Here is a 27,641-nt window from a genome sequence, read left to right as displayed (position 1 = left end):
GGTGTCGCAGGCTGTGGTTGTTGGGGGTGTCGCAGGCTGTGGTTGTTGGGGGGTGCCGCAGGTTGTGGTTGTTGGGGGGTGCCGCAGGCTGTGGTTGTTGGGGGGTGCCGCAGGCTGTGGTTGTTAGGGGGTGCCGCAGGCTGTGGTTGTTGGGGGGTGCCGCAGGCTGTGGTTGTTGGGGGGTGCCGCAGGCTGTGGTTGTTGGGGGGTGCCGCAGGCTGTGGTTGTTGGGGGGTGCCGCAGGCTGTGGTTGTTGGGGGGTGCCGCAGGCTGTGGTTGTTGGGGGGTGCCGCAGGCTGTGGTTGTTGGGGGGTGCCGCAGGCTGTGGTTGTTGGGGGGTGTCGCAGGCTGTGGTTGTTGGGGGTGTCGCAGGCTGTGGTTGTTGGGGGTGTCGCAGGCTGTGGTTGTTGGGGGTGTCGCAGGCTGTGGTTGTTGGGGGGTGCCGCAGGCTGTGGTTGTTGGGGGGTGCCGCAGGCTGTGGTTGTTGGGGGACGCTGCAGGCGCCTGTGGCGGCCCCGCACAGCCACACACAATGTTGTTGGGGGGCGCCATAGGCAACCTCGTCTCACCAGAGCATGGTTTTGTTTGCAAGTTCACCACAAGAACGTGCGGTTAATGCAGACATGATTCCTTGCGAAAGGTTTCTGTTTGGTGTTTGAACAACTTAACACCTCCTGTTTTATTGCCAAAAATGGTAAAACGTATTCTTGTTATTGTTTTTATTCTTGTTTTTCATACTTTGATATTGGCAAAAAAAAGGTCCCATTGAGAAGTTTTAAATGTTTGTGGGAGTTGCCGGTGGTCACGAGTGGACTCGCGCCGTGCAGTGTTTGATTCCGGGGGGGGGGGGGGGGTGAGGCGGCCAGAACTACACCCGGCCCGCCTTTGTCTCCCCGGTGCTGATGTTGTACACAGCGACCCAGCTACCGTACTCATTTAAAGCCGATTCGAGCTCGCGGAGGTCCGTCAAGATTAGGATCTTCGCCGTCGATGTTGGTGGTGGCCGTGAGCGGGAGTCGAACTCGATTCGACGGGTTAGGAGCGCAGCGCGCTCACCAATGCGCGCCATCCTGCCCCCTTCAGACAGAACAAGACACAGATCCCCCGTGTAGCCTTAACACACTGTTGGGGCAAGTGCTGTTAGCGATCACCTATGAAGGCCGGCAAGGCACACGAGTGTTGGGTGGCCAGCACCACGCTCGACCGCCTTTGTCTCCCCAGAGGCGATGTTTACTACACACCGCACCAGATACTCATTTGAGGCCGAGTCGACTTAGGGGAGGCCCAGCACCAGTTCAGATAACCGTCACTGGCGTGGTGGCCGTGAACGGGACTCGAACTCGGGTGGCCAGGGTTCGTAGCGCAGGCGAGCTAACCGCTGCGCCACCGCTCCCCCTACATGCACTCGGGGCACGCACACAGAGACGCAGCGTCGTGCAGAACGCCGGGCAGCTGCAGCAGCTGCGGTGCCGAGGGGGGTTGGTCAGAATGAGAGCTGATTGAGAGCTTGCGGGGGGTGTGGGGGGGGGTCTGTGGGTGGCGGAGTTGGGAGATCGAGAGAGGGGTGAGAGGAGCTGCGTGGGAGGAGAGGGGGAGCAGCCCCCCACCCCCTAACCCCCACCCCCTACCCCCCACACCCCACCCCATGAGTGCGCCACGGAGGCGGCCCTTGCGGTGCTGGAAGTGGCGATCGCGGGGGGAGTGATTTCGACGATCGAGAGGGGAGTGATTTCGGCGACCCGTGTCCTGTGTGTGAAGGGGTGGAGGAGTCGTCGGTTGGCTGCTCAGTCGGGAACGCCGCGGAGACGGGGAGCTGCCCGCAGCCTGTGGAGCGATGCAGCCCGAGGAGCTCAGCAGGGTACACGCAGCATCCGCTTCTACCATGACTCCTCCTGCAGGACTACACGTCATACCACTCCTGCTACTACTACCACCATCATCCACCTCCACTCATTCCACCACAATCACCAACACTCATACCACCACCTCTACCATCACCCACCTCCTATACCACAACCTACCTCCACCCATAGCAGTACTACCACCACCACCTAGCACCATCAACCACCTCCACCACTCACCGTCACATACATGCTTGGCAATCCATACGGCTTACCCATATTCTTATACATGGAAATTGAGTTTTCAGGTCCATATGGCGTACAGCCGCTTCAATACGAGCAAAACAAATTACTTTGTGTTTCTCCCTTGTGATGGGACTTTGTAGGATGAACGCTGAGATTTATAAGGGCAGGGGGTTACCAATAAGGGTCTGAATTGGTCTGTAATAAAGTAGGGCACTGGTAAGGGGTTAACAGGAATGCCCATTCACGTACCACTCGCCCATTCACTCACTCACTCTAAACTCGCCAACTCACTCACTCACGCTACAATCGCCCATTCACTCTACACTCGCCCACTCACTCACTCTACACTCGCCCACTCATTCACTCTAAACTCACTCACTCTACACTCGCCCACTCACTCACTCTACACTCGCCCACTCACTCACTCTACACTCGCCCATTCACTCACTCACTCACTCTACACTCGCCCACTCACTCACTCTACATTCGCCCATTCACTCACTCACTCTACACTCGCCCATTCACTCACTCACTCTACACTCGCCCACTCACTCTACACTCGCCCACTCACTCACTCTACACTCGCCCATTCACTCACTCACTCTACACTCGCCCATTCACTCACTCACTCTACACTCGCCCATTCACTCACTCACTCTACACTCGCCCACTAACTCACTCTACACTCGCCTACTCACTCTACACTCGCCCACTCACTCTACACTCGCCCACTCACTCACTCTACACTCGCCCACTCTACACTCGCCCACTTACTCACTCTACACTCGCCCACTCACTCACTCTACACTCGCCCACTCGCCCACTCACTCACTCTACACTCGCCCATTCACTACCTCTACACTCGCCCACTCACTCACTCTACACTCGCCCACTCACTCACTCTACAATCGCCCACGCGCCCACTCACTCACTCTACACTCGCCCACTCACTCTACACTCGCCCAATCACTCACTCTACACTCGCCCACTCACTCACTCTACACTCGCCCACTCACCCACTCACTCACTCTACACTCGTCCACTCACTCACTCTACACTCGCCCACTCACTCTACAATCGCCCACTCACTCACTCACTCTACACTCGCCCACTCACTCAATCTACACTCGCCCACTCACTCTACACTCGCCCACTCACTCACTCACCTATTCGCTCACTCTACACTCGCCCATTCACTTACTCACTCTACACTCGCCCACTCACTCACTCTACACTCGCCGACTCACTCACTCTTCACTCGCCCACTCGCTCACTCACTCTACACTCGCCCACTAACTCACTCTACACTCGCCCACTCACTCTACACTCGCCCACTCACTCTACACTCGCCCACTCACTCACTCTACACTCGCCCACTCACTCACTCTACACTCGCCCACTCACTCACTCTACACTCGCCCACTCACTCACTCTACACTCGCCCACTCACTCACTCTACACTCGCCCACTCACTCACTCTACACTCGCCCATTCACTCACTCACTCTACACTCGCCCATTCACTCACTCACTCTACACTCGACCACTCACTCTACACTTGCCTACTCACTCTACACTCGCCCACTCACTCACTGTACACTCGCCCACTCACTCACTCACTCTACACTCGCCCATTCACTCACTCTACACTCGCCCACTCACTCACTCACTCTACACTCGCCCATTCACTCACTCTACACTCGCCCACTCACTCTACACTCGCCCATTCACTCACTCTACATTCACCCACTCACTCACTCTACACTCGCCCACTCACTCACTCTACACTCGCCGACTCACTCACTCTACACTCGCCCACTCACTCACTCACTCTACACTCGCCCACTAACTCACTCTACACTCGCCTACTCACTCTACACTCGCCCACTCACTCTACACTCGCCCATTCACTCACTCACTCTACACTCGCCCATTCACTCACTCACTCTACACTCGCCCATTCACTCACTCACTCTATACTCGCCCACTCACTCTACACTCGCCTACTCACTCTACACTCGCCCACTCACTCAATGTACACTCGCCCACTCACTCAGTCACTCTATACTCGCCCATTCACTCACTCTACACTCGCCCACTCACTCACTCTACACTCGCCCATTCACTCACTCTACACTCGCCCACTCACTCACTCACTCACTCTACACTCACCCACTCACTCTTCATTCGCCCACTCACTCACTCTACACTCGCCCACATCACTCACTTTACACTCGCCCACTCACTCACTCACTCTACACTCGCCCACTCACTCACTCTACACTCATCCACTCACTCTACACTCGCCCATTCACTCACTCTACACTCACCCACTCACTCTACATTCGCCCACTCACTCACTCTACACTCGCCGACTCACTCACTTTACACTCGCCCACTCACTCACTCACTCTACACTCGCCCACTAACTCACTCTACACTCGCCCACTCACTCACTCACTCTACACTCGCCCACTCACTCTACACTCGCCCATTCACTCACTCTACACTCACCCACTCACTCACTCTACACTCGCCCACTCACTCTACACTCGCCGACTCACTCACTCTACACTCGCCCACTCACTCACTCACTCTACACTCGCCCACTAACTCACTCACTCTACACTCGCCCACTAACTCACTCACTCTACACTCGCCCACTAACTCTACACTCGCCCACTCACTCACTCTACACTCGCCAACTCACTCACTCTACACTCGCCAACTCACTCACTCTATACTCGCCCACTCACTCTACACTCGCCTACTCACTCTACACTCGCCCACTCACTCAATGTACACTCGCCCACTCACTCAGTCACTCTATACTCGCCCATTCACTCACTCTACACTCGCCCACTCACTCACTCTACACTCGCCCACTAACTCACTCTACACTCGCCCACTCACTCACTCACTCACTCTACACTCACCCACTCACTCTTCATTCGCCCACTCACTCACTCTACACTCGCCCACTCACTCACTTTACACTCGCCCACTCACTCACTCACTCTACACTCGCCCACTCACTCACTCTACACTCATCCACTCACTCTACACTCGCCCATTCACTCACTCTACACTCACCCACTCACTCTACATTCGCCCACTCACTCACTCACTCAACACTCGCCGACTCACTCACTTTACACTCGCCCACTCACTCACTCACTCTACACTCGCCGACTCACTCACTTTACACTCGCCCACTCACTCACTCACTCTACACTCGCCCACTAACTCACTCTACACTCGCCCACTCACTCACTCACTCACTCTACACTCGCCCACTCACTCTACACTCGCCCATTCACTCACTCTACACTCACCCACTCACTCACTCTACACTCGCCCACTCACTCTACACTCGCCGACTCACTCACTCTACACTCGCCCACTCACTCACTCACTCTACACTCGCCCACTAACTCACTCACTCTACACTCGCCCACTAACTCACTCACTCTACACTCGCCCACTAACTCTACACTCGCCCACTCACTCACTCTACACTCGCCAACTCACTCACTCTACACTCGCCAACTCACTCACTCTACACTCGCCTATTCACTCACTCACTCTACACTCGCCCATTCACTCACTCACTCTGCACTCGCCCACTCACTCTACACTCGCCTACTCACTCTACCCTCGCCCATTCACTCACTCTACACTCGCCCACTCACTCACTCTACACTCGCTCATTCACTCACTCTACACTCGCCCGCCCACTCACTCACTCTACACTCGCCCGCCCACTCACTCACTCTACACTCACTCACTCACTCTACACTCGCCCATTCACTAACTCTACACTCGCCCACTCACTCTACACTCGCCCACTCACTCACTCTACACTCGCCCACTCACTCTACACTCGCCCATTCACTAACTCTACACTCGCCCACTCACTCTACACTCGCCCACTCACTCACTCTACACTCGCCCACTCACTCACTCTACACTCGCCCACTCGCCCACTCACTCACTCTACACTCGCCCATTCACTAACTCTACACTCGCCCACTCACTCACTCTACACTCGCCCACTCACTCACTCTACACTCGCCCACTCGCCCACTCACTCACTCTACACTCGCCCACTCACTCTACACTCGCCCACTCACTCACTCTACACTCGCCCACTCACTCACTCTACACTCGCCCACTCACTCACTCTACACTCGCCCACTCACCCACTCACTCACTCACTCTACACTCGTCCACTCACTCACTCTACACTCGCCCACTCACTCTACACTCGCCCACTCACTCACTCACTCTACACTCGCCCACTCACTCAATCTACACTCGCCCACTCACTCTACACTCGCCCATTCGCCCACTCACTCTACACTCGCCCATTCACTTACTCACTCTACACTCGCCCACTCACTCACTCTACACTCGCCCACTCACTCACTCTTCACTCGCCCACTCACTCACTCACTCTACACTCGCCACTAACTCACTCTACACTCGCCCACTCACTCTACGCTCGCCCACTCACTCTACACTCGCCCACTCACTCACTCTACACTCGCCCACTCACTCACTCTACACTCGCCCACTCACTCACTCTACACTCGCCCACTCACTCACTCTACACTCGCCCACTCGCTCACTCTACACTCGCCCACTCACTCTGCACTCACCCACTCACTCTACACTCGCCCACTCACTCACTCTACACTCGCCAACTCACTCACTCTACACTCGCCCATTCACTCACTCACTCTACACTCGCCCATTCACTCACTCTGCACTCGCCCACTCACTCTACACTCGCCTACTCACTCTACCCTTGCCCATTCACTCACTCTACACTCGCCCACTCACTCACTCTACACTCGCTCATTCACTCACTCTACACTCGCCCGCCCACTCACTCACTCTACACTCGCCCGCCCACTCACTCACTCTACACTCACTCACTCACTCTACACTCGCCCATTCACTAACTCTACACTCGCCCACTCACTCTACACTCGCCCACTCACTCACTCTACACTCGCCCACTCACTCTACACTCGCCCATTCACTAACTCTACACTCGCCCACTCACTCTACACTCGCCCACTCACTCACTCTACACTCGCCCACTCACTCACTCTACACTCGCCACTCGCCCCACTCACTCACTCTACACTCGCCCATTCACTAACTCTACACTCGCCCACTCACTCACTCTACACTCGCCCACTCACTCACTCTACACTCGCCCACTCGCCCACTCACTCACTCTACACTCGCCCACTCACTCTACACTCGCCCACTCACTCACTCTACACTCGCCCACTCACTCACTCTACACTCGCCCACTCACCCACTCACTCACTCACTCTACACTCGTCCACTCACTCACTCTACACTCGCCTACTCACTCTACACTCGCGCCCACTCACTCACTCACTCTACACTCGCCCACTCACTCAATCTACACTCGCCCACTCACTCTACACTCGCCCATTCGCCCACTCACTCTACACTCGCCCATTCACTTACTCACTCTACACTCGCCCACTCACTCACTCTACACTCGCCCACTCACTCACTCTTCACTCGCCCACTCACTCACTCACTCTACACTCGCCCACTAACTCACTCTACACTCGCCCACTCACTCTACGCTCGCCCACTCACTCTACACTCGCCCACTCACTCACTCTACACTCGCCCACTCACTCACTCTACACTCGCCCCACTCACTCACTCTACACTCGCCCACTCACTCACTCTACACTCGCCCACTCACTCACTCTACACTCGCCCACTCACTCACTCTACACTCGCCCATTCACTCACTTTACACTCGCCCACTCACTCACTCTACACTCGCCCATTCACTCACTTTACACTCGCCCACTCCACTCACTCACTCTACACTCGCCCACTAACTCTACACTCGCCTACTCACTCTACAATCGCCCACTCACTGTACACTCGCCCACTCACTCACTCACTCTACACTCGCCCATTCACTCACTCTACACTCGCCCACTCACTCACTCTACACTCGCCCATTCACTCACTTTACACTCGCCCACTCACTCACCTCACTCTACACTCGCCCACTAACTCACTCTACACTCGCCCACTCACTCACTCACTTACTCTACACTCACCCACTCACTCTACATTCGCCCACTCACTCACTCTACACTCGCCGACTCACTCACTTTACACTCGCCCCACTCACTCACTCACTCTACACTCGCCCACTCACTCACTCTACACTCATCCACTCACTCTACACTCGCCCATTCACTCACTCTACACTCACCCACTCACTCTACATTCTCCCACTCACTCTACACTCGCCGACTCACTCACTTTACACTCGCCCACTCACTCACTCACTCTACACTCGCCCACTCACTCACTCACTCTACACTCGCCCACTCACTCACTCACTCTACACTCGCCCACTCACTCTACACTCGCCCATTCACTCACTCTACACTCACCCACTCACTCACTCTACACTCGCCCACTCACTCACTCTACACTCGCCCACTCACTCACTCACTCTACACTCGCCCACTAACTCACTCACTCACTCTACACTCGCCCACTAACTCACTCTACACTCGCCCACTCACTCTACACTCGCCCACTCACTCTAAACTCGCCCACTCACTCACTCTACACTCGCCAACTCACTCACTCTACACGCGCCCATTCACTCACTCACTCTACACTCGCCCATTCACTCACTCACTCTACACTCGCCCACTCACTCTACACTCGCCTACTCACTCTACACTCGCCCATTCACTCACTCTACACTCGCCCAATCACTCACTCTACACTCGCTCATTCACTCACTCTACACTCGCCCGCCCACTCACTCACTCTACACTCGCCTGCCCACTCACTCACTCTACACTCACTCGCCCACTCACTCTACACTCGCCCACTCACTCACTCTACACTCGCCCACTCACTCAATCTACACTCGCCCACTCACTCACTCTACACTCGCCTACTCACCCACTCACTCACTCTACACTCGCCCACTAACTCCACTCTACACTCGCCCACTCACTCTACACTCGCCCCCACTCACTCTACACTCGCCCACTCACTCACTCTACACTCGCCCACTCACTCACTCTACACTCGCCCACTCACTCACTCTACACTCGCCCACTCACTCACTCTACACTCGCCCACTCACTCACTCTACACTCGCCCACTCACTCACTCTACACTCGCCCATTCACTCACTTTACACTCGCCCACTCACTCACTCTACACTCGCCCATTCACTCACTTTACACTCGCCCACTCACTCACTCACTCACTCTACACTCGCCCACTAACTCTACACTCGCCTACTCACTCTACACTCGCCCACTCACTGTACACTCGCCCACTCACTCACTCACTCTACACTCGCCCATTCACTCACTCTACACTCGCCCACTCACTCACTCTACACTCGCCCATTCACTCACTTTACACTCGCCCACTCACTCACTCACTCTACACTCGCCCACTAACTCACTCTACACTCGCCCACTCACTCACTCACTCTACACTCACCCACTCACTCTACATTCGCCCACTCACTCACTCTACACTCGCCGACTCACTCACTTTACACTCGCCCACTCACTCACTCTACACTCGCCCACTCACTCACTCTACACTCATCCACTCACTCTACACTCGCCCATTCACTCACTCTACACTCACCCACTCACTCTACATTCGCCCACTCACTCTACACTCGCCGACTCACTCACTTTACACTCGCCCACTCACTCACTCACTCTACACTCGCCCACTCACTCACTCACTCTACACTCGCCCACTCACTCACTCACTCTACACTCGCCCACTCACTCTACACTCGCCCATTCACTCACTCTACACTCACCCACTCACTCACTTTACACTCGCCCACTCACTCACTCACTCTACACTCGCCCACTCACTCACTCACTCTACACTCGCCCACTCACTCACTCACTTTACACTCGCCCACTCACTCTACACTCGCCCATTCACTCACTCTACACTCACCCACTCACTCACTCTACACTCGCCCACTCACTCACTCTACACTCGCCCATTCACTCACTCACTCTACACTCGCCCACTAACTCACTCACTCACTCTACACTCGCCCACTAACTCACTCTACACTCGCCCACTCACTCTACACTCGCCCACTCACTCTAAACTCGCCCACTCACTCACTCTACACTCGCCAACTCACTCACTCTACACGCGCCCATTCACTCACTCACTCTACACTCGCCCATTCACTCACTCACTCTACACTCGCCCACTCACTCTACACTCGCCTACTCACTCTACACTCGCCCATTCACTCACTCTACACTCGCCCAATCACTCACTCTACACTCGCTCATTCACTCACTCTACACTCGCCCGCCCACTCACTCACTCTACACTCGCCCGCCCACTCACTCACTCTACACTCACTCGCCCACTCACTCTACACTCGCCCACTCACTCACTCTACACTCGCCCACTCACTCACTCTACACTCGCCCGCTCACTCACTCTACACTCGCCTACTCACCCACTCACTCACTCTACACTCGTCCACTCACTCACTCTACACTCGCCCACTCACTCTACACTCGCCCACTCACTCACTCTACACTCGCCCACTCACTCACTCTACACTCGCCCACTCACTCACTCTACACTCGCCCACTCACTCACTCTACACTCGCCTACTCACCCACTCACTCACTCTACACTCGTCCACTCACTCACTCTACACTCGCCCACTCACTCTACACTCGCCCACTCACTCACTCTACACTCGCCCACTCACTCAATCTACACTCGCCCACTCACTCTACACTCGCCCACTCACTCACCTATTCACTCACTCTACACTCGCCCACTCACTCTACACTCGCCCACTCACTCTACACTCGCCCACTCACTCACTCTACACTCGCCCACTCACTCACTCTACACTCGCCCACTCACTCACTCTACACTCGCCCACTCACTCACTCTACACTCGCCCACTCACTCACTCTACACTCGCCCACTCACTCACTCTACACTCGCCCATTCACTCACTCACTGTACACTCGCCCACTCGCTCACTGTACACTCGCCCACTCACTCACTCACTCAATCTACACTCGCCCACTAACTCACTCTACACTCGCCCACTCACTCACTCACTCTACACTCACCCACTCACTCTAAATTCGCCCACTCACTCACTCTACACTCGCCGACTCACTCACTTTACACTCGCCCACTCACTCACTCACTCTACACTCGCCCACTCGCTCACTCTACACTCATCCACTCACTCTACACTCGCCCATTCACTCACTCTACACTCACCCACTCACTCTACATTCGCCCACTCACTCACTCACTCAACACTCGCCGACTCACTCACTTTACACTCGCCCACTCACTCACTCACTCTACACTCGCCCATTCACTCACTCTATTCTCACCCACTCACTCACTCTACACTCGCCCACTCACTCACTCTATACTCGCTGACTCACTCACTCCACACTCGCCCACTCACTCACTCACTCTACACTCGCCCACTAACTCACTCACTCTACACTCGCCCACTAACTCACTCACTCTACACTCGCCCACTAACTCACTCTACACTCGCCCACTCACTCTACACTCGCCCACTCACTCACTCTACAGTCGCCAACTCACTCACTCTACACTCGCCCATTCACTCACTCACTCTACACTCGCCCATTCACTCACTCTACACTCGCCCACTCACTCAATCAACACTCACTCACTCACTCTACACTCGCCCACTCTACACTCGCCCACTTACTCACTCTACACTCGCCCACTCACTCACTCTACACTCGCCCATTCACTCACTCACTCTACACTCGCCCACTCACTCACTCTACACTCGCCCATTCACTCACTCACTCTACACTCACCCACTCACTCACTCTACACTCGCCCATTCATTCACTCTACACTCGCCCACTCACTCTACACTCGCCCACTCACTCACTCACTCTACACTCGCCCACTCACTCACTCACTCACCCACTCACTCACTCTAGACTCGCCCATTTACTCACTCACTCTACACTCGCCCACTCACACACTCTACACTCGCCCATTCACTCACTCACTCTACACTCGCCCACTCACTCACTCTACACTTGCCCACTCACTCACTCTACACTCGCCCACTCACTCACTCTACACTCGCCCACTCACTCACTCTACACTCGCCCATTCACTCACTCACTCTACACTCGCCCACTCACTCTACACTCGCCCCTTCACTCACTCTACACTCGCCCACTCACTCACTCTACACTCATCCACTCACTCTCCACTCGCCCATTCACTCACTCTACACTCACCCACTCACTCTACATTCGCCCACTCACTCTACACTCGCCGACTCACTCACTCTACACTCGCCCACTAACTCACTCTACACTCGCATACTCACTCACTCACTCTACACTCGCCCACTCACTCACTCTACACTCGCCGACTCACTCACTCTACACTCGCCCACTCACTCACTCACTCTACACTCGCCCACTCACTCACTCTACACTCATCCACTCACTCTCCACTCGCCCATTCACTCACTCTACACTCACCCACTCACTCTACATTCGCCCACTCACTCACTCTACACTCGCCGACTCACTCACTCTACACTCGCCCACTAACTCACTCTACACTCGCATACTCACTCACTCACTCTACACTCGCCCACTAACTCACTCTACACTCGCCCACTCACTCTACACTCGCCCACTCACTCACTCTACACTCGCCCACTCACTCACTCTACACTCGCCCACTCACTCACTCTACACTCGCCCACTCACTCACTCTACACTCGCCCTCTCACTCACTCTACACTCGCCCACTCACTCACTCTACACTCGCCCACTCACTCACTCTACACTCGCCCACTCATTCACTCGCCCTACACCCACTCACTCACTCTACACTCACCCATTCACTCACTCTACACTCGCCCACTCACTCACTCACTCTACACTCGCCCACTCACTCTACACTCGCCCATTCACTCACTCACTCTACACTCACTCACTCTATACTCGCCCACTCACTCTACACTCGCCCATTCACTCTCTCACGCTACACTCGCCCACTCACTCTACACTCGCCCACTCATTTACTCTACACTCGCGCACTCACTCACTCGCCCTACACCCACTCACTCACTCTACACTCACTCACTCTACACTCGCCCATTCACTCACTCTACACTCGCCCACTCACTCACTCACTCTACACTCGCCCACTCACTCTACACTCGCCCATTCACTCACTCTACACTCGCCCACTCACTCACTCACTCTACACTCGCCCACTCACTCGCCCATTCACTCACTCACTCTACACTCGCCCACTCACTCACTCTACACTCGACCACTCACTCGCCCATTCACTCACTCACTCTACACTTGCCCATTCAATCACTCACTTTACACTCGCCCACTCACTCACTCACTCTACACTCGCCCACTCACTCACTCACTCTACACTCGCCCCACTCACTCACTACACTGCACTCACTCTACACTCGCCCACTCACCTCACTCGCCCATTCACTCACTCTACACTCACCCACTCACTCACTCTACACTCGCCCACTCACTCACTCTACACTCGCCCATTCACTCACTCACTCTACACTCGCCCACTAACTCACTCACTCACTCTACACTCGCCCACTAACTCACTCTACACTCGCCCACTCACTCTACACTCGCCCACTCACTCTAAACTCGCCCACTCACTCACTCTACACTCGCCAACTCACTCACTCTACACGCGCCCATTCACTCACTCACTCTACACTCGCCCATTCACTCACTCACTCTACACTCGCCCACTCACTCTACACTCGCCTACTCACTCTACACTCGCCCATTCACTCACTCTACACTCGCCCAATCACTCACTCTACACTCGCTCATTCACTCACTCTACACTCGCCCGCCCACTCACTCACTCTACACTCGCCCGCCCACTCACTCACTCTACACTCACTCGCCCACTCACTCTACACTCGCCCACTCACTCACTCTACACTCGCCCACTCACTCACTCTACACTCGCCCGCTCACTCACTCTACACTCGCCTACTCACCCACTCACTCACTCTACACTCGTCCACTCACTCACTCTACACTCGCCCACTCACTCTACACTCGCCCACTCACTCACTCTACACTCGCCCACTCACTCACTCTACACTCGCCCACTCACTCACTCTACACTCGCCCACTCACTCACTCTACACTCGCCTACTCACCCACTCACTCACTCTACACTCGTCCACTCACTCACTCTACACTCGCCCACTCACTCTACACTCGCCCACTCACTCACTCTACACTCGCCCACTCACTCAATCTACACTCGCCCACTCACTCTACACTCGCCCACTCACTCACTCTACACTCGCCCACTCACTCACTCTACACTCGCCCACTCGCCCACTCACTCACTCTACACTCGCCCACTCACTCTACACTCGCCCACTCACTCACTCTACACTCGCCCACTCACTCACTCTACACTCGCCCACTCACCCACTCACTCACTCACTCTACACTCGTCCACTCACTCACTCTACACTTGCCTACTCACTCTACACTCGCGCCCACTCACTCACTCACTCTACACTCGCCCACTCACTCAATCTACACTCGCCCACTCACTCTACACTCGCCCATTCGCCCACTCACTCTACACTCGCCCACTCACTAACTCACTCTACACTCGCCCACTCACTCACTCTACACTCGCCCACTCACTCACTCTTCACTCGCCCACTCACTCACTCACTCTACACTCGCCCACTAACTCACTCTACACTCGCCCACTCACTCTACGCTCGCCCACTCACTCTACACTCGCCCACTCACTCACTCTACACTCGCCCACTCACTCACTCTACACTCGCCCACTCACTCACTCTACACTCGCCCACTCACTCACTCTACACTCGCCCACTCACTCACTCTACACTCGCCCACTCACTCACTCTACACTCGCCCATTCACTCACTTTACACTCGCCCACTCACTCACTCTACACTCGCCCATTCACTCACTTTACACTCGCCCACTCACTCACTCACTCTACACTCGCCCACTAACTCTACACTCGCCTACTCACTCTACAATCGCCCACTCACTGTACACTCGCCCACTCACTCACTCACTCTACACTCGCCCATTCACTCACTCTACACTCGCCCACTCACTCACTCTACACTCGCCCATTCACTCACTTTACACTCGCCCACTCACTCACTCACTCTACACTCGCCCACTAACTCACTCTACACTCGCCCACTCACTCACTCACTTACTCTACACTCACCCACTCACTCTACATTCGCCCACTCACTCACTCTACACTCGCCGACTCACTCACTTTACACTCGCCCACTCACTCACTCACTCTACACTCGCCCACTCACTCACTCTACACTCATCCACTCACTCTACACTCGCCCATTCACTCACTCTACACTCACCCACTCACTCTACATTCTCCCACTCACTCTACACTCGCCGACTCACTCACTTTACACTCGCCCACTCACTCACTCACTCTACACTCGCCCACTCACTCACTCACTCTACACTCGCCCACTCACTCACTCACTCTACACTCGCCCACTCACTCTACACTCGCCCATTCACTCACTCTACACTCACCCACTCACTCACTCTACACTCGCCCACTCACTCACTCTACACTCGCCCACTCACTCACTCACTCTACACTCGCCCACTAACTCACTCACTCACTCTACACTCGCCCACTAACTCACTCTACACTCGCCCACTCACTCTACACTCGCCCACTCACTCTAAACTCGCCCACTCACTCACTCTACACTCGCCAACTCACTCACTCTACACGCGCCCATTCACTCACTCACTCTACACTCGCCCATTCACTCACTCACTCTACACTCGCCCACTCACTCTACACTCGCCTACTCACTCTACACTCGCCCATTCACTCACTCTACACTCGCCCAATCACTCACTCTACACTCGCTCATTCACTCACTCTACACTCGCCCGCCCACTCACTCACTCTACACTCGCCTGCCCACTCACTCACTCTACACTCACTCGCCCACTCACTCTACACTCGCCCACTCACTCACTCTACACTCGCCCACTCACTCACTCTACACTCGCCCACTCACTCACTCTACACTCGCCTACTCACCCACTCACTCACTCTACACTCGCCCACTAACTCACTCTACACTCGCCCACTCACTCTACGCTCGCCCACTCACTCTACACTCGCCCACTCACTCACTCTACACTCGCCCACTCACTCACTCTACACTCGCCCACTCACTCACTCTACACTCGCCCACTCACTCACTCTACACTCGCCCACTCACTCACTCTACACTCGCCCACTCACTCACTCTACACTCGCCCATTCACTCACTTTACACTCGCCCACTCACTCACTCTACACTCGCCCATTCACTCACTTTACACTCGCCCACTCACTCACTCACTCACTCTACACTCGCCCACTAACTCTACACTCGCCTACTCACTCTACACTCGCCCACTCACTGTACACTCGCCCACTCACTCACTCACTCTACACTCGCCCATTCACTCACTCTACACTCGCCCACTCACTCACTCTACACTCGCCCATTCACTCACTTTACACTCGCCCACTCACTCACTCACTCTACACTCGCCCACTAACTCACTCTACACTCGCCCACTAACTCACTCACTCTACACTCGCCCACTAACTCACTCACTCTACACTCGCCCACTAACTCACTCTACACTCGCCCACTCACTCTACACTCGCCCACTCACTCACTCTACAGTCGCCAACTCACTCACTCTACACTCGCCCATTCACTCACTCACTCTACACTCGCCCATTCACTCACTCTACACTCGCCCACTCACTCAATCAACACTCACTCACTCACTCTACACTCGCCCACTCTACACTCGCCCACTTACTCACTCTACACTCGCCCACTCACTCACTCTACACTCGCCCATTCACTCACTCACTCTACACTCGCCCACTCACTCACTCTACACTCGCCCATTCACTCACTCACTCTACACTCACCCACTCACTCACTCTACACTCGCCCATTCATTCACTCTACACTCGCCCACTCACTCTACACTCGCCCACTCACTCACTCACTCTACACTCGCCCACTCACTCACTCACTCACCCACTCACTCACTCTAGACTCGCCCATTTACTCACTCACTCTACACTCGCCCACTCACACACTCTACACTCGCCCATTCACTCACTCACTCTACACTCGCCCACTCACTCACTCTACACTTGCCCACTCACTCACTCTACACTCGCCCACTCACTCACTCTACACTCGCCCACTCACTCACTCTACACTCGCCCATTCACTCACTCACTCTACACTCGCCCACTCACTCTACACTCGCCCCTTCACTCACTCTACACTCGCCCACTCACTCACTCTACACTCATCCACTCACTCTCCACTCGCCCATTCACTCACTCTACACTCACCCACTCACTCTACATTCGCCCACTCACTCTACACTCGCCGACTCACTCACTCTACACTCGCCCACTAACTCACTCTACACTCGCATACTCACTCACTCACTCTACACTCGCCCACTCACTCACTCTACACTCGCCGACTCACTCACTCTACACTCGCCCACTCACTCACTCACTCTACACTCGCCCACTCACTCACTCTACACTCATCCACTCACTCTCCACTCGCCCATTCACTCACTCTACACTCACCCACTCACTCTACATTCGCCCACTCACTCACTCTACACTCGCCGACTCACTCACTCTACACTCGCCCACTAACTCACTCTACACTCGCATACTCACTCACTCACTCTACACTCGCCCACTAACTCACTCTACACTCGCCCACTCACTCTACACTCGCCCACTCACTCACTCTACACTCGCCCACTCACTCACTCTACACTCGCCCACTCACTCACTCTACACTCGCCCACTCACTCACTCTACACTCGCCCTCTCACTCACTCTACACTCGCCCACTCACTCACTCTACACTCGCCCACTCACTCACTCTACACTCGCCCACTCATTCACTCGCCCTACACCCACTCACTCACTCTACACTCACCCATTCACTCACTCTACACTCGCCCACTCACTCACTCACTCTACACTCGCCCACTCACTCTACACTCGCCCATTCACTCACTCACTCTACACTCACTCACTCTATACTCGCCCACTCACTCTACACTCGCCCATTCACTCTCTCACGCTACACTCGCCCACTCACTCTACACTCGCCCACTCATTTACTCTACACTCGCGCACTCACTCACTCGCCCTACACCCACTCACTCACTCTACACTCACTCACTCTACACTCGCCCATTCACTCACTCTACACTCGCCCACTCACTCACTCACTCTACACTCGCCCACTCACTCTACACTCGCCCATTCACTCACTCTACACTCGCCCACTCACTCACTCACTCTACACTCGCCCACTCACTCGCCCATTCACTCACTCACTCTACACTCGCCCACTCACTCACTCTACACTCGACCACTCACTCGCCCATTCACTCACTCACTCTACACTTGCCCATTCAATCACTCACTTTACACTCGCCCACTCACTCACTCACTCTACACTCGCCCACTCACTCACTCACTCTACACTCGCCCACTCACTCACTCACTCTACACTCGCCCACTCACTCTACACTCGCCCATTCACTCACTCTACACTCACCCACTCACTCACTCTACACTCGCCCACTCACTCACTCTACACTCGCCCATTCACTCACTCACTCTACACTCGCCCACTAACTCACTCACTCACTCTACACTCGCCCACTAACTCACTCTACACTCGCCCACTCACTCTACACTCGCCCACTCACTCTAAACTCGCCCACTCACTCACTCTACACTCGCCAACTCACTCACTCTACACGCGCCCATTCACTCACTCACTCTACACTCGCCCATTCACTCACTCACTCTACACTCGCCCACTCACTCTACACTCGCCTACTCACTCTACACTCGCCCATTCACTCACTCTACACTCGCCCAATCACTCACTCTACACTCGCTCATTCACTCACTCTACACTCGCCCGCCCACTCACTCACTCTACACTCGCCCGCCCACTCACTCACTCTACACTCACTCGCCCACTCACTCTACACTCGCCCACTCACTCACTCTACACTCGCCCACTCACTCACTCTACACTCGCCCGCTCACTCACTCTACACTCGCCTACTCACCCACTCACTCACTCTACACTCGTCCACTCACTCACTCTACACTCGCCCACTCACTCTACACTCGCCCACTCACTCACTCTACACTCGCCCACTCACTCACTCTACACTCGCCCACTCACTCACTCTACACTCGCCCACTCACTCACTCTACACTCGCCTACTCACCCCACTCACTCACTCTACACTCGTCCACTCACTCACTCTACACTCGCCCCACTCACTCTACACTCGCCCACTCACTCACTCTACACTCGCCCACTCACTCAATCTACACTCGCCCACTCACTCTACACTCGCCCACTCACTCACTCTACACTCGCCCACTCACTCACTCTACACTCGCCCACTCGCCCACTCACTCACTCTACACTCGCCCACTCCCTCTACACTCGCCCACTCACTCACTCTACCCTCGCCCACTCACTCACTCTACCCTCGCCCACTCACCCACTCACTCACTCACTCTACACTCGTCCACTCACTCACTCTACACTCGCCTACTCACTCTACACTCGCGCCCACTCACTCACTCACTCTACACTCGCCCACTCACTCAATCTACACTCGCCCACTCACTCTACACTCGCCCATTCGCCCACTCACTCTACACTCGCCCATTCACTTACTCACTCTACACTCGCCCACTCACTCACTCTACACTCGCCCACTCACTCACTCTTCACTCGCCCACTCACTCACTCACTCTACACTCGCCCACCTAACTCACTCTACACTCGCCCACTCACTCTACGCTCGCCCCCTCACTCTACACTCGCCCACTCACTCACTCTACACTCGCCCACTCACTCACTCTACACTCGCCCACTCACTCACTCTACACTCGCCCACTCACTCACTCTACACTCGCCCACTCACTCACTCTACACTCGCCCACTCACTCACTCTACACTCGCCCATTCACTCACTTTACACTCGCCCACTCACTCACTCTACACTCGCCCATTCACTCACTTTACACTCGCCCACTCACTCACTCACTCTACACTCGCCCACTAACTCTACACTCGCCTACTCACTCTACAATCGCCCACTCACTGTACACTCGCCCACTCACTCACTCACTCTACACTCGCCCATTCACTCACTCTACACTCGCCCACTCACTCACTCTACACTCGCCCATTCACTCACTTTACACTCGCCCACTCACTCACTCACTCTACACTCGCCCACTAACTCACTCTACACTCGCCCACTCACTCACTCACTTACTCTACACTCACCCACTCACTCTACATTCGCCCACTCACTCACTCTACACTCGCCGACTCACTCACTTTACACTCGCCCACTCACTCACTCACTCTACACTCGCCCACTCACTCACTCTACACTCATCCACTCACTCTACACTCGCCCATTCACTCACTCTACACTCACCCACTCACTCTACATTCTCCCACTCACTCTACACTCGCCGACTCACTCACTTTACACTCGCCCACTCACTCACTCACTCTACACTCGCCCACTCACTCACTCACTCTACACTCGCCCACTCACTCACTCACTCTACACTCGCCCACTCACTCTACACTCGCCCATTCACTCACTCTACACTCACCCACTCACTCACTCTACACTCGCCCACTCACTCACTCTACACTCGCCCACTCACTCACTCACTCTACACTCGCCCACTAACTCACTCACTCACTCTACACTCGCCCACTAACTCACTCTACACTCGCCCACTTACTCTACACTCGCCCACTCACTCTAAACTCGCCCACTCACTCACTCTACACTCGCCAACTCACTCACTCTACACGCGCCCATTCACTCACTCACTCTACACTCGCCCATTCACTCACTCACTCTACACTCGCCCACTCACTCTACACTCGCCTACTCACTCTACACTCGCCCATTCACTCACTCTACACTCGCCCAATCACTCACTCTACACTCGCTCATTCACTCACTCTACACTCGCCCGCCCACTCACTCACTCTACACTCGCCTGCCCACTCACTCACTCTACACTCACTCGCCCACTCACTCTACACTCGCCCACTCACTCACTCTACACTCGCCCACTCACTCAATCTACACTCGCCCACTCACTCACTCTACACTCGCCTACTCACCCACTCACTCACTCTACACTCGCCCACTAACTCACTCTACACTCGCCCACTCACTCTACGCTCGCCCACTCACTCTACACTCGCCCACTCACTCACTCTACACTCGCCCACTCACTCACTCTACACTCGCCCACTCACTCACTCTACACTCGCCCACTCACTCACTCGCCCACTCACTCACTCTACACTCGCCCACTCACTCACTCTACACTCGCCCATTCACTCACTTTACACTCGCCCACTCACTCACTCTACACTCGCCCATTCACTCACTTTACACTCGCCCACTCACTCACTCACTCACTCTACACTCGCCCACTAACTCTACACTCGCCTACTCACTCTACACTCGCCCACTCACTGTACACTCGCCCACTCACTCACTCACTCTACACTCGCCCATTCACTCACTCTACACTCGCCCACTCACTCACTCTACACTCGCCCACTCACTCACTTTACACTCGCCCACTCACTCACTCACTCTACACTCGCCCACTAACTCACTCTACACTCGCCCACTCACTCACTCACTCTCCACTCACCCACTCACTCTACATTCGCCCACTCACTCACTCTACACTCGCCCACTCACTCACTTTACACTCGCCCACTCACTCACTCTACACTCGCCCACTCACTCACTCTACACTCATCCACTCACTCTACACTCGCCCATTCACTCACTCTACACTCACCCACTCACTCTACATTCGCCCACTCACTCTACACTCGCCGACTCACTCACTTTACACTCGCCCACTCACTCACTCACTCTACACTCGCCCACTCACTCACTCACTCTACACTCGCCCACTCACTCACTCACTCTACACTCGCCCACTCACTCTACACTCGCCCATTCACTCACTCTACACTCACCCACTCACTCACTTTACACTCGCCCACTCACTCACTCACTCTACACTCGCCCACTCACTCACTCACTCTACACTCGCCCACTCACTCACTCACTCTACACTCGCCCACTCACTCTACACTCGCCCATTCACTCACTCTACACTCACCCACTCACTCACTCTACACTCGCCCACTCACTCACTCTACACTCGCCCATTCACTCACTCACTCTACACTCGCCCACTAACTCACTCACTCACTCTACACTCGCCCACTAACTCACTCTACACTCGCCCACTCACTCTACACTCGCCCACTCACTCTAAACTCGCCCACTCACTCACTCTACACTCGCCAACTCACTCACTCTACACGCGCCCATTCACTCACTCACTCTACACTCGCCCATTCACTCACTCACTCTACACTCGCCCACTCACTCTACACTCGCCTACTCACTCTACACTCGCCCATTCACTCACTCTACACTCGCCCAATCACTCACTCTACACTCGCTCATTCACTCACTCTACACTCGCCCGCCCACTCACTCACTCTACACTCGCCCGCCCACTCACTCACTCTACACTCACTCGCCCACTCACTCTACACTCGCCCACTCACTCACTCTACACTCGCCCACTCACTCACTCTACACTCGCCCGCTCACTCACTCTACACTCGCCTACTCACCCACTCACTCACTCTACACTCGTCCACTCACTCACTCTACACTCGCCCACTCACTCTACACTCGCCCACTCACTCACTCTACACTCGCCCACTCACTCACTCTACACTCGCCCACTCACTCACTCTACACTCGCCCACTCACTCACTCTACACTCGCCTACTCACCCACTCACTCACTCTACACTCGTCCACTCACTCACTCTACACTCGCCCACTCACTCTACACTCGCCCACTCACTCACTCTACACTCGCCCACTCACTCAATCTACACTCGCCCACTCACTCTACACTCGCCCACTCACTCACCTATTCACTCACTCTACACTCGCCCACTCACTCTACACTCGCCCACTCACTCTACACTCGCCCACTCACTCACTCTACACTCGCCCACTCACTCACTCTACACTCGCCCACTCACTCACTCTACACTCGCCCACTCACTCACTCTACACTCGCCCACTCACTCACTCTACACTCGCCCACTCACTCACTCTACACTCGCCCATTCACTCACTCACTGTACACTCGCCCACTCGCTCACTGTACACTCGCCCACTCACTCACTCACTCAATCTACACTCGCCCACTAACTCACTCTACACTCGCCCACTCACTCACTCACTCTACACTCACCCACTCACTCTAAATTCGCCCACTCACTCACTCTACACTCGCCGACTCACTCACTTTACACTCGCCCACTCACTCACTCACTCTACACTCGCCCACTCGCTCACTCTACACTCATCCACTCACTCTACACTCGCCCATTCACTCACTCTACACTCACCCACTCACTCTACATTCGCCCACTCACTCACTCACTCAACACTCGCCGACTCACTCACTTTACACTCGCCCACTCACTCACTCACTCTACACTCGCCCATTCACTCACTCTATTCTCACCCACTCACTCACTCTACACTCGCCCACTCACTCACTCTATACTCGCTGACTCACTCACTCCACACTCGCCCACTCACTCACTCACTCTACACTCGCCCACTAACTCACTCACTCTACACTCGCCCACTAACTCACTCACTCTACACTCGCCCACTAACTCACTCTACACTCGCCCACTCACTCTACACTCGCCCACTCACTCACTCTACAGTCGCCAACTCACTCACTCTACACTCGCCCATTCACTCACTCACTCTACACTCGCCCATTCACTCACTCTACACTCGCCCACTCACTCAATCAACACTCACTCACTCACTCTACACTCGCCCACTCTACACTCGCCCACTTACTCACTCTACACTCGCCCACTCACTCACTCTACACTCGCCCATTCACTCACTCACTCTACACTCGCCCACTCACTCACTCTACACTCGCCCATTCACTCACTCACTCTACACTCACCCACTCACTCACTCTACACTCGCCCATTCATTCACTCTACACTCGCCCACTCACTCTACACTCGCCCACTCACTCACTCACTCTACACTCGCCCACTCACTCACTCACTCACCCACTCACTCACTCTAGACTCGCCCATTTACTCACTCACTCTACACTCGCCCACTCACACACTCTACACTCGCCCATTCACTCACTCACTCTACACTCGCCCTACTCCCACTCACTCACTCTACACTTGCCCACTCACTCACTCTACACTCGCCCACTCACTCACTCTACACTCGCCCACTCACTCACTCTACACTCGCCCATTCACTCACTCACTCTACACTCGCCCACTCACTCTACACTCGCCCCTTCACTCACTCTACACTCGCCCACTCACTCACTCTACACTCATCCACTCACTCTCCACTCGCCCATTCACTCACTCTACACTCACCCACTCACTCTACATTCGCCCACTCACTCTACACTCGCCGACTCACTCACTCTACACTCGCCCACTAACTCACTCTACACTCGCATACTCACTCACTCACTCTACACTCGCCCACTCACTCACTCTACACTCGCCGACTCACTCACTCTACACTCGCCCACTCACTCACTCACTCTACACTCGCCCACTCACTCACTCTACACTCATCCACTCACTCTCCACTCGCCCATTCACTCACTCTACACTCACCCACTCACTCTACATTCGCCCACTCACTCACTCTACACTCGCCGACTCACTCACTCTACACTCGCCCACTAACTCACTCTACACTCGCATACTCACTCACTCACTCTACACTCGCCCACTAACTCACTCTACACTCGCCCACTCACTCTACACTCGCCCACTCACTCACTCTACACTCGCCCACTCACTCACTCTACACTCGCCCACTCACTCACTCTACACTCGCCCACTCACTCACTCTACACTCGCCCTCTCACTCACTCTACACTCGCCCACTCACTCACTCTACACTCGCCCACTCACTCACTCTACACTCGCCCACTCATTCACTCGCCCTACACCCACTCACTCACTCTACACTCACCCATTCACTCACTCTACACTCGCCCACTCACTCACTCACTCTACACTCGCCCACTCACTCTACACTCGCCCATTCACTCACTCACTCTACACTCACTCACTCTATACTCGCCCACTCACTCTACACTCGCCCATTCACTCTCTCACGCTACACTCGCCCACTCACTCTACACTCGCCCACTCATTTACTCTACACTCGCGCACTCACTCACTCGCCCTACACCCACTCACTCACTCTACACTCACTCACTCTACACTCGCCCATTCACTCACTCTACACTCGCCCACTCACTCACTCACTCTACACTCGCCCACTCACTCTACACTCGCCCATTCACTCACTCTACACTCGCCCACTCACTCACTCACTCTACACTCGCCCACTCACTCGCCCATTCACTCACTCACTCTACACTCGCCCACTCACTCACTCTACACTCGACCACTCACTCGCCCATTCACTCACTCACTCTACACTTGCCCATTCAATCACTCACTCTACACTCGCCCATTCACTCACTCTACACTCGCCCACTCACTCACTCTACACTCGCCTACTCACTCACTCACTCTACACTCGCCCATTCACTCACTCTACACTCGCCCACTCACTCACTCTACACTCGCCTACTCACTCACTCACTCTACACTCGCCCATTCACTCACTTCCAGTCCGCGGTTGCCGTTGCTTGGCAGACGCCGTCCGTGCGCCTGCTGCTCATGGCGCTCGCTGCGGGGATAGGCGGCAGTTTCCAGTGCGGGTTCAACTCCTCCTTGATCAACGTCCCCACAAAGGTGTCTCTCCGTTCCCGTTCACAGCACACACACATACAGCACGCATACAGCACACATACACAAAGCACGCATACACACAGCTTGCACACACACAACACGCATACACACAGCACAGATACAGCACACACACAGCACACACAGCACACACACACAGCACACACAGCACACAGCACGCATACACACAGCACGCATACACACAGCACGCATACACAGCACAGACACACAGCACACACAGCACAGACACACAGCACAGATACACACAGCACAGATACACACAGCACAGATACACAGAGCACACATACACAGCACATACACACAGCACACATACACACAGCACAGACACACAGCACACACACACAGCACGCACACACACAGCACGCATACACACAGCACGCATACAAAGCACACACACACAGCACAGTTACACACAGCACGCATACACACAGCACACACACACACACAGCACAGATACACACATCACACATACACACAGCACAGATACACACAGCACACATACACACAGCACAGATACTCAGAGCACACATACTCAGAGCACACATACACACAGAACACATACACAGCACACACAGCACACACACAGCACACACACAGCACACACACACAGCACACACACACAGCGCACACACACACACAGCACACACATACAGCACACACACAACGAGCAAGCACAGAGCACACAGCACACACACAGCACACTACACACATACAGAGCACGCGTCACAAACTCGGGACTAGGGCAGGATTCAGGTATAAACGGCGGTACCAGATACTCATTTGAAACTGAGTCGACCTAGGTGAGGCGCAGGACCGGTTTCATAATAATCGTCACCGGTGTTGGCCGTGAGCAGGAATCGAACTCGGGTCGCCAGGTTCGTAGCGCAGCGCGCTGACTGCTACACACGCACTCGCAGACACTCTCCTCTTAAGGTCAATTCACTTGTCACCGTCAGGAGAAACCACCGCGTCTGGACACGTCGGGGCGTGCGACAATCCCCCAACATGCAAAAATTGCTAAATATGAAAAAAACCTCTCAGCTCAACGTTTCCCTGCAGCTCCGCTCCCACAGCTCCGCATGATCCCCCTCGCCGCGTTGTGTTTCCAGGAGGTGCAGACGTTCATCAACAGCACGTTGCAGGCGCGATACGCACAGCCCGTGAGCGACAGCACGCTCACACTGCTGTGGGCGGTCATCGCCTCGGTGTTTGCCGTGGGCGGGCTCGTGGGGGCTCTCGTGGCCAGGCCCATGGCGCTGCTCATGGGGAG

At 54.9% G+C, this 27,641-nt stretch overlaps 1 protein-coding gene and 1 long non-coding RNA gene across 4 annotated transcripts in view; one reads left to right on the top strand and one right to left on the bottom strand.

The window, feature by feature from the left end:
- The window catches only part of LOC133352723 (solute carrier family 2, facilitated glucose transporter member 11-like), a 62,296-nt gene that overhangs the window by 7,819 nt on the left and 26,836 nt on the right, over window positions 1–27,641 (top strand). Inside the window, exons 2-4 of one of the 2 annotated variants that reach the window (XM_061568552.1) lie at window positions 1,759–1,858; window positions 26,258–26,356; window positions 27,481–27,641. In XM_061568552.1, the coding sequence (XP_061424536.1) occupies window positions 1,835–1,858; window positions 26,258–26,356; window positions 27,481–27,641 (284 nt within the window). In that variant the 5' untranslated portion in view covers window positions 1,759–1,834. Of the gene's footprint in view, window positions 1–1,713; window positions 1,859–26,257; window positions 26,357–27,480 lie in introns of those variants that run through there. The other variant, XM_061568560.1, reaches the window with a different exon arrangement.
- On the bottom strand, window positions 1,593–27,545 carry LOC133352735 (uncharacterized). 2 transcript variants are annotated; one of them, XR_009756297.1, is made up of 3 exons: window positions 27,406–27,545; window positions 26,228–26,360; window positions 1,593–1,900 (listed from the first exon to the last, which is right to left on the bottom strand). It is a non-coding gene; the product is annotated as an uncharacterized LOC133352735 (long non-coding RNA). The 2 variants fall into 2 exon arrangements; XR_009756298.1 differs by having other exon boundaries at window positions 1,593–1,824.

This window comes from Lethenteron reissneri, chromosome 5, assembly GCF_015708825.2.
Source record: "Lethenteron reissneri isolate LAM-NWPU_2019-01 chromosome 5, ASM1570882v1, whole genome shotgun sequence".
In the NCBI taxonomy this organism is placed as follows: Eukaryota; Metazoa; Chordata; class Hyperoartia; order Petromyzontiformes; family Petromyzontidae; genus Lethenteron; species Lethenteron reissneri.
This window is presented reverse-complemented; position numbering and strand designations above follow the sequence as displayed.